This window comes from Trichosurus vulpecula, chromosome 6, assembly GCF_011100635.1.
Source record: "Trichosurus vulpecula isolate mTriVul1 chromosome 6, mTriVul1.pri, whole genome shotgun sequence".
NCBI lineage: Eukaryota > Metazoa > Chordata > Mammalia > Diprotodontia > Phalangeridae > Trichosurus > Trichosurus vulpecula.
In genome coordinates this window covers 64,185,501-64,195,334 of record NC_050578.1, presented here as the reverse complement: position 1 = coordinate 64,195,334, position 9,834 = coordinate 64,185,501, and the positions used below count along the sequence as shown (strand labels likewise).

Genomic DNA, 9,834 nt, shown 5'->3' with positions numbered 1-9,834 from the left:
AGATGCATTACAGCTTTGTGGGTTTGTTTTTTTCTTTCCTTTCAAAACTTCAACATTTCAAGGGGTGGGACCAGATCGTGAGAGGAAGAGCTGGAGAGCCGTGAGTCATGTTTTTGAGGGTGTTTCTTTGAAACAGGATATTTATCTGAAGGCAAGCTAGTTCACACACGAGAGAGTGGAGACACTGGTCAGAGGAGGCCAGAACTAAGAGAGAGTCAGGATGAGCACCACAGGAAAAGTAAGCAAAGTATTTCTGTATCTTCATCACAAACTAGGGAGATGGGTAACTGTTACCTTCCAGCATCTGAATTATTTGTTTAGGGAAGTAAATTTTCAGGAGAGGAGAGGTTTGCCTAGGCAGGCAAGCAATTAGAATTTATATTATATTGTATTATATTACATTACATTGCACTGTACTGTATTGTATTGTATTATATTGCATTATATTATATTGTATTGTACAGGGTGTTCCTAAATTCTGGACACATAGGCAAAAATGCATATTTTCGAGAAATGAAATGATTGAAATTTTCAACAGCATTTTATTTAATTGGAATATTAACAAATAACATCTTCAACTTCAAATATCATCATATGATTTCATATTCATATTCCAAGAGTGAATATGCTAAACTTGACAGCAATGTGTAGTTATTGAGTTATTGCTTCGAGTTCATGTGAATCTTGTAAAGCGCATCAACCTTTGCATTACAAATGATGGAAATCATATCAAAGATGTTATTTGTTAATATTCCAATTAAATAAAATGTCGGAAATTTCATTCATTTCGTTTCTTGAAAACATGCATTTTTGCCTATGTGTCCAGACTTTAGGAATACCCTATATTATATCATATTATATCATATCATATTATATCATATCATATTATATCATATTATATTATATTATATTATATTATATTATATTACGTTACATTATATTACGTTACATTATATTACGTTACATTATATTACGTTACATTATATTACGTTACATTATATTACGTTACATTATATTACGTTACATTATATTACGTTACATTATATTACGTTACATTATATTACGTTACATTATATTACGTTACATTATATTACGTTACATTATATTACGTTACATTATATTACGTTACATTATATTACGTTACATTATATTACGTTACATTATATTATATTATATTATATTATATTATATTATATTATATTATATTATATTATATTATGTTACATTATATTACGTTATATTACATTAGATTACACCATATCATATATATATAATTTCATATCACATCATATTAATTAGTTGTATTACAGTATATCATATACATTATATATGTCATATGTTATATATGTTATATATACATATATACACACATATACATGTGTAGGGTGGAACTTTTTTACTTATACAGGATAAAAATGGGGACCATAAACAGAATGACCATGGGGAAGTGGGTGCTTCCTCTAGGACTTCGGCAGTGACTCACAGAATGGGCTTTAAGCTGTTTTCACTAGAATGTTGGCACTTTCTGCTCTGACTGTTATGTTTGGATACAGTTAAGTGATGGAATGCAAAAGGTAGAGATCAAATCTATATCAACACCTAAAGGCTGGGCACACCCATGAGGTTACTTAAGGATGTAATTTTTACCAGCTGTGTATATCAGGTTAAGAAGTAAGGATGGTTCTCATTAAAGCCTTGTTTATGTGGGCAAAAAAATCACTGAGCGTGTGGATAGAGAAGAGGTTCTTAACCTTTAAATGTATAACATGATAATATACAAAATAACAAAAGAAAACAATTATATTGAAATGCAGTTATTGAAATGTAAAATAAAAAAATAAACCATGATCATAGACCCCCAAGTTAAGAACCATTGGTAGAATTTTAAAGTTTACAAAGCTTTCTCAGACATCAAATATAGTTCTAAAAACAAACGCATGAAGCCAAAAGAGAAATTTCTATTTATCTCACTTCACAGGTGTGCCGCTCAGGGATTTTGAGTGATTTGCCTAAGGGCAGGCCAATGCTTTTCTAAAGCAAAGTTGCATGACTTTTCTACCATCCTATGCTTCTGCTTGCAAATTCTTATAATTGAAAAAAAAGATGCTTAAAATTCTTTAAATATCAGAGATTTGGTCCAGTTTAAAAAGGATTTGGGTATTTACTTCATTTGGCAAAATGGTCCAAAGAGGTCTAGAAGAACCAGAATAGAAAAACAGCTCAAAGGACCAAATCATCAATTGTAACTCCTGTTTTTATGACGAAAGCTATAACTAAAGCACAATCAGTGTAATTAGTCAATTATTTTCTCATTTTGACATGGATCTATTATTTGCAAAAGTAACTTTTGTATTTTTTCTTCAATAATACTTTTTATGTCATAGATGACATTTGAAATTCAGACATATTGGCAAATATAATCCTAACTTTAGGGTCTGAGATGTTGAGAATGTCTTTGAACGGGAGATGTACTGGGAACATTTGAATCTGGTTAATTTTGCGAGCAGTTGGTTCATGTAAAGACTAGATTAATCTCGTAACTGCACCCTTAACTCCTATGCTAACTTTCATGAATTGAGATGTTCTAAATTCCATCTTTCTGTGAATCAAGAACATGAAGTCCATGGACTTGTGAGCAGATCTCCTGATGGCCCTTCAGTCTCACCTAATCTTAAGCTTTGGCCACCTCTGCCCAAGATTACAGCCAATGAGACATTTTCCCAAAGCAGAGGTGGCAAGGCTCCCCGACTTTCGGGAGAGGGACTATGGGGTTAGCCAGCACAGAAAGCAAGCCATGTTGGCTGCCCTGAGACTTTCTCCCCTGAGGAATGTTTATGTGGATCCTCAATATGCCCATCTTTTCCACATTTTGCTACTTACTGTTAAGGTGGATTGGGCATTGATGTTTCATAGCCTTTGCTTTGTCCTTCCACTCTCTTTTATCCCTTTGGGAACTTTCCTTACAGGTGCTCTGAATTCTGAAGGGTTGTTTTTTGTTTTTTTTTTGTTCATTTGTTTTTGTTCATTTGTTTGTCTTGGCAGCCCAGAATTTCCTGGCAGCCCCCTTCCCTGTAAAAACTAGTTCTGAAGGGTGCTAAAATTAGGCCCAAGGATTCCTTAGTACACCTGCAATTTTCCCCTATATTCTCCTTCCAGGAATGTATCTTCTTGTGATCACCAGAACAACTTGTCTCTATGTATGTCTCACCACATACCTTTAATGGGCACAAATATCACTTATGGCAGGAAGAGATCGGGGACAAATTGGAAGGGGCCTTATTTAAGTGGATCAGGAGACTGAAGAGCTAGAAAAATAGATGACGATGAGGACCGGGGATTTAGGCCTCTACGAAGGACTACTCAGCCCAGCACCTCAAATCACCAAGTGACTGACTGTCTGCTCTAACATCAGCCAGACTGCACCAGATTCTTGCTTCAAAATAGTGTAATAATCATCATTCTCCCCTGAAAGCTTATGCCAGGGTCACTTCCCATACTCCATGATGTAGGGCTGGCCTTGGTAAAATTCCGAAGTAGACAGATGGCATCTTCCTGTCTCAGTTTCTACTGAGACTACTCCTTTCTCCTAACTCACCTCTCAATAAGACTCCAGTAACCATTTCTCTCACGTTGCTGCCCTCCGGTCCCCAAAAAAGTAACCCACCTAGGCCACCCTACACTACAAAATATTCCAGGGTGCCAAAATAGCCATCAACACTCTACAATCAAAAGCCTGGTTCCTTTAAGGCTGCTGACCTTAGCTGGGAGCTAGGAGGCCAGAAAGCTGATTGAGTGAATTCACCCTACTGCACTGTCTTGGGACTTCTTTGACTTCCTCCAAGGGTCCAGGAAGCTCATTTTAGGGAAAACCTCATGATCATGCAAGATCCCATCAGCTTTGGGATTCCACCTCACCCTCTTATTAGAGAATGAATCTACGAAGTTTTAGCCTTCCATTTAAGGAGGGGGTATAGTTCAGAATGCTTTCTCATTTCTCACTTAGCTGCGCAATCTTTGAACTTCTCTGACTTTTCCACTGTGCCCCAATGTTGGGTACTTTCCCAGATCGCCACCCCACCCCCCCCCAACTTTTCAGCTCCTTATATATATCTTTTCTCTCCCCGCATTAGAGTGTAAGCGCCTTGGGAGCAGAGACTGTTTTTCTCTTTTTTTTCTTATTTCTATCCCTAGCACTTACCACAGTACCTGGCACATAATAGGCATTTAATTAATGTTTATTGACTGACTCTAATGTGTTAGTGACTAATGGTCAGAATTTGCATTTTAAAAAGATTCCCCTTAACCCAACAGAATCCCTAATTGACAAAATACTATATCAAGTAATGGGATAAAAACAAGGCAGGAAATGCTGGCTTTGTGGGGACAAGGGGTGGGGTGAATCCTTTGGAAAGGCAGGATTCCCCCTGGTAGACCAGTCCTCCCTGGGAGTCAGCTCACGGGTTCCTCTCCTCTAAGGTGTTTCTGATTTGCACAGTCTCTTCCTTTCCTTCACTTTCGGACCTACAGTTCCACTGAAATCTATGAGTTCATTTTTCCTTTCTTCCAATGCTTTTCATGCCAATGTCTCCAGTCTTCAAAGGGACAAGTATTTCTACAAATGTAGTAGTTTTGCAACTTAAACTTGCAAATGCATGGAAAAAGTCCTGGTCTTGGGGAAGCTTAGCCGAACAGCCCACCCTCATAGGATGATTCTTTCAAATTTTTTTAAAAGTTTTTCAATTTTTAATTTATGGAATAAAATAAGCATTTCCATAACATAGTATAAGAAAAAAAGAAGTGCATAAAGCCACAAATCTATTATCTACCACTTGCTATTCTTTTAAAATATATAATAAATTATTATATAAATTTCTTTTTTTTTTTTTACTTTTTTCATCCCTCCCCCCAAATCCTTGAGATGGTTACATCAGACACAAATATGTGTGTATATGTATATATACATGTAGATATATATATATATATATATGCAAAATCATTCCATACAGACTTCTATTTATCAGTTCTTTCTCTGGATGCAGATAGCATCTTCCTCCTTATGTCCTTTGTAGGTAATTTGGGTATTTATAATAGTCAAAAATAACTTAGTCACTCAAAGTTCTTAAGTCAATATTGCTGTTACTGTATACAGTGTTCTCTTGGTTCTGCTCATTTCACTCTTCATTTTTTCATGCAAATCTACTGATGTTTTTGTAAGATCATTGAGCTCATCATGTCTTATAGCACAGCAGTATTCCATCACAACCATACAGCACAACTTGTTCATCCATTCCCTTCTTGCAGTGGAGTTTCCTATGTTTACGTTAGTCAGATGTCAAGTTTTATGGGTTCATGAGTAGGTCACATGACTATGTTCTTGCTATTTTCCCAGGTGATTAAATGCACAGCTGCTGTGTTATGGGGCCTGAAGCAACCCCTTTCCATTGAGGAGGTGGAAGTTGCCCCACCAAAAGCCTATGAAGTTCGAATTAAGGTACCAACATTCCTGATGTGCCCTTTTTTTTCCTTAAGAGAAGGCCTGAGATTTCTTTCTTATAGGGAACTGCCAAAGAGGAAACTCTTCCAGTGCACATCAGCACCGGTTCTGCAACTTAGAGACTTAGAGTTGCCTGGGGACATTAATTAGTTCAGCAACCTGCCCAGACTCAAATAGCCAATGTGGGTCAAAGGTGGAACTTGAGTCCAAGTCTTAAGTGATGTTTTGTCAGTCAACACCTAAGGTAACACCCTTTTAAATATTTGCTGGGTCTGTAATCCCATGATGATAAGAGGTCCCTGATGTAAAGGAACAGCATCCTTGGAGCTATATCACTGGTGGGACTAACCAGTTAAATAGTTCTGAGTCATGTTCTTTCCTTCATTACTTTAGGTATGGCTTCAATGGTAGCTGCCAGTATTGCTATTGCTTTACTCTTCAAGGCACTTCTCAAAGATTCCTTTTAGGACAGTTCTCTTAGAAAGGTGTTTGGAACCCCATAGCTGAGATAAATACAACCAAACCTATGGCATCATCATCCCCATAAGGTCTAAGGCAGAAGTGCATTAGGAGGGGAGTATGAGGCACCCAGAACTAGATGTCTCCAATATTGTATGATTTTTTGAGAATCACATTCAGAAGCCTCTAGATTAATGCTTTCCTAACCTATTAATTCTATGCCAATTTCATTTTATGTCAGTTTATAATTTTGCAAGATTTGTCTTTGGAATTCTGACTCCTAGTTAGGCATTCATCTTTCTCTCTGTAATATATCTCTTCCCCCACCCCAACCTCTGGCATTTTTCCTTTCCCTTCCCTTTCCCTTCCCTTTCCCTTCCCTTTCCCTTCCCTTCCCTTCCCTTCCCTTCCCTTCCCTTCTCTTCCCTTCCCTTCCCTTCCCTTCCCTTCCCTTCCCTCTCTATCTTCCCTCCCATACAATCTTATTGTTAACATCAAGTGAGCTATAAAACAGATAGATGTATGCTTCCCAAGGATGATGATCATTGTCACAATGAAGACCCAGTATATTGCTCAAGTTGAAGATTCAAGGGAATCCTTGAAGATGATAAGGTCTTCCTAATGTTCATGTCCATTAAGGACATTGTGAGGGATGCATTGAGCCCTGAAACATTGTAAAACCTCCCAGAAAAGATCTGTAACCACTCCAAAGAGTTTGGCCTAACCATTCACACAGGATAACAAAATGGATAAGATTAGGACAGACATCCATGTCATAATACTGCATAAAACTTATTCTTTAGTTAGATGGAAAACCTAACCTGGAAGAGCTCATCCATCAGTGCATACATACATACATACATATCCACAATAAATACGAGCATACATACATACACACATATATATACACATACATAGCAACAATGCACACAAGCATGCATATATACATACACACATATATAGCCCCAATACACACGAGCATCATACATACATATGTACACACATATACACATACATATGTGTATATGTGTATTGGATACACACAGAAAATGCATGAGTTGATTCCAGAATTAAATAAGAGGAATGACAAAATAGGTCAGATTGCTTTTAAGAAATTGCAATACTATTTTCCAGTCCCAAACTTCCACTAGAAAAAAATTCAATCTCTTTTAAAGGCTGTAGAGGCATATAGTTGGGGAGTACCAGACCTGCTCAGGAAGACTTGAGTCCCCATCCCCCTTCAAGGTATTTACCATCTCTGTGGCTCTGAGGAAGTCACTTAACCTCTGAGCACTCTTCCCTCCGACACCCAAGGTCTACAGTTCACCTCTTGCACCATCCCCTCTTTTCTTCCTAGATTCTCTAACTTGGAAATCTCAGCAGCTCTTAAGACTCACTCATCATCTTTTTTGCAGATGATTCCCAGATTGATTTATCTATCTCCCTCTACCTTTGTGAGTTCTATTCCTGTGTCTGCAACTGTCTATTCCACATTTCAAACTGGATTTCTGGAAGCATCTCAAATTCAACACGTCAAAAAAGAATTCATTTTCTTTCTGTCCAAGCCCACTCCTCTTCTGGAATTTTCCCATTTTTGTTGAGGTCATCATTATCCTCCCAAGTAATCCAAGTTTGGAAATTCAGGGTCATCCTCAACTCGTCTCTTTTGATTATAGAGTGCAAGACTTGGAGTCAGGAAGACCTGAGTTTGAATCCAGCCTCAGACACTTACAAGTATGTGACCCTGGGCAAGTCACTTAAGCTCCCTATGCCTTATTGACTTTATCTGTAGAATGGGGATAATAACGGCATCTAACTCACAAGAGTGTTGTGTTGATCAAATGACTTAACATATATAAAGCACTTTGGAAACCTTAAAGTGCTATATAAGTATTTGCTACAAAAACCAGTATTATATCAGAATTATTGGTCAGCTGTGAGTCACAAAAGATTAGAGGCTCAGAAGAATTTAGAATGAATATCTGATAGAAAAATTCAAAAGGGATATCAAGCAGAGGGCGATGAAAAGGCACATGCTGGCTGAGAACAGAGGATCTCTGAAATAAAAGATGTCCTCATGGAAATGTTTGAAACAACAAGAAGGTAGGCAGGTCACACAATGAAAGCAAGGTAGACAAGCCCCTGTGGGTTCCCGTAGGACTATATCACATTAAATGGTGAATGTAGGAAGGGGCAGATGTGAGTCATGAGAGGAGGTGGGCAGACTTGAAAAGCTTGTAATCTACCCTGTTGGAGGCAACATCTGGATCCATGAAACACAGATTTCACTTGCACATTTTCTTTCCATTGGCATCTTTCTTTCCATTGTTAAATATTTATTGAACAAGTACCTTAATAATACTGAAAAGTAATGATTTTTTTTTTTTTTACAAAATCTCCTCAGACTCAGCTAGCCCTGAAATATTTTCTATTAATTGACATTGGGAACATATTTGAACTGTCCTCTATACTTGAATTCCTTGCCCCATTATCCTATGATTACTCATCCTCTTCTAGATGATGAACCCTGGGCTAAGGCCACCGTTGGCTTCCCTCCCTGGACCCTCATGCTGTGAAATCCTTGCAGGAGGAATCTCACAACTCTGCTGACTGAGGCCACTGCTCATTACTGTTCTCTAATCTCAACTGCTCTCTTCCCCTTCTGCCCAACAATCCTTTTATTGTGCCTCAAATGACTCTGTGCTTTTTAAAAAATAGATCTTCCACACCACCTCTTTTGTCTGAGAGCTACCTTCAATACAGTATCTTACTCTCTCTCTCAGCAGAGGATATTTAGACTTTCTTGAAAAGTCTACACTTGATTGAAAATTTTGAGTCTATTTTTAGTACACTTCCTCTTGTCCTTGATTCTATTCCTCAAATGCTCTCCCCACCATTCCCCATTCTAGCTTCCTTTGCTGTAGTCTGGGAAGAAGTTGCCTTTCTCCTTGCCAAGGTCAACCCCCGCCCCACTTGTGCCCTTGATCTCAGTCCATCCTGTCTCCTCTAAGAATTTGCTGCTCCCATTCTCCATTTTTTCTACTTTTTCATTATTTGGTAGCTCCTTAGTTGATGCTTACAAATGTGCCCAGACTTCCTAGTCCTTTAAAAACCCATACTTGACTTCTTGACTTTTCTATTCCCCAATCTCTCTCTCCCTCCCTCTCTCTCTCTCCCTCTCTCTCTCTCTCCCTCTCTCTCTCTCTCTTCTCTCTCTCTTCTCTCTCTCTCTCTCTCTCCTCTCTCTCTCTCTCTCTCTCTCTCTCTCTCTCTCTATCTCTCTCTCTCTATCTCTCTCTCTCTCTCTCTGTCTCTTGGTGTCTACCTGTGTCTCTCTGTCTCTGTCTCTTTCTGTTTCTCTCTCTTCTCTCTCTCATTCTATCTCTTATCTTCTCTGTCTCTTTGTCTGTCTCTCTGTCTCTGTCTGTTTCTCTCTCTCTTTCTCTCTGTCTCTTTCTCTTTATGTCTCTCTGTCTCTGTCCCTCTCTTCTCTCTTATTCTCTGTCTCTATCTCTCTCTCTGTCTGTCTCTTTCTGTATCACTCTCTGTTTCTCTCTCTTCTCTCTTATTCTCTCTGTCTCTGTCTCTCATCCTCTCTCTGTCTCTGCCTCTCATCCTCTCTCTCTCTCTCTCTCTCTCTCTCTCTCTCTCTCTCTCTCTCTCTGTGTGTGTGTGTGTGTGCGTGTGTTTCTCTTTCTCTTCTCTCCCTCTCTTCTGTATCTCTCATCTTCTCTCTCTGTCTCTCTCTCCATTTCTCTTCCCTCTCATAATCTGTTGATACTTGTTGCTTCTGTTTCTTCATTTCCTGCCCCTTTCATCTCTTCACACTCTGCACTCTGACTCCAACACAGTAGCAATGATCTTTTAAAAAACACTCTGTT

General features: G+C 38.4%; 1 protein-coding gene across 2 annotated transcripts in view; it reads left to right on the top strand.

Moving 5' to 3' along the window:
- The first annotated feature begins 220 nt into the window (after nucleotides 1–220).
- LOC118853487 (all-trans-retinol dehydrogenase [NAD(+)] ADH7-like) overlaps nucleotides 221–9,834 on the top strand; it is a 29,837-nt gene continuing 20,223 nt past the window's right edge. The window contains exons 1-2 of one of the 2 annotated variants that reach the window (XM_036763594.1): nucleotides 221–238; nucleotides 5,390–5,491. In XM_036763594.1, coding sequence (XP_036619489.1) covers nucleotides 221–238; nucleotides 5,390–5,491 — 120 coding nt within the window. Of the gene's footprint in view, nucleotides 239–4,566; nucleotides 4,624–5,389; nucleotides 5,492–9,834 lie in introns of those variants that run through there. The other variant, XM_036763593.1, reaches the window with a different exon arrangement.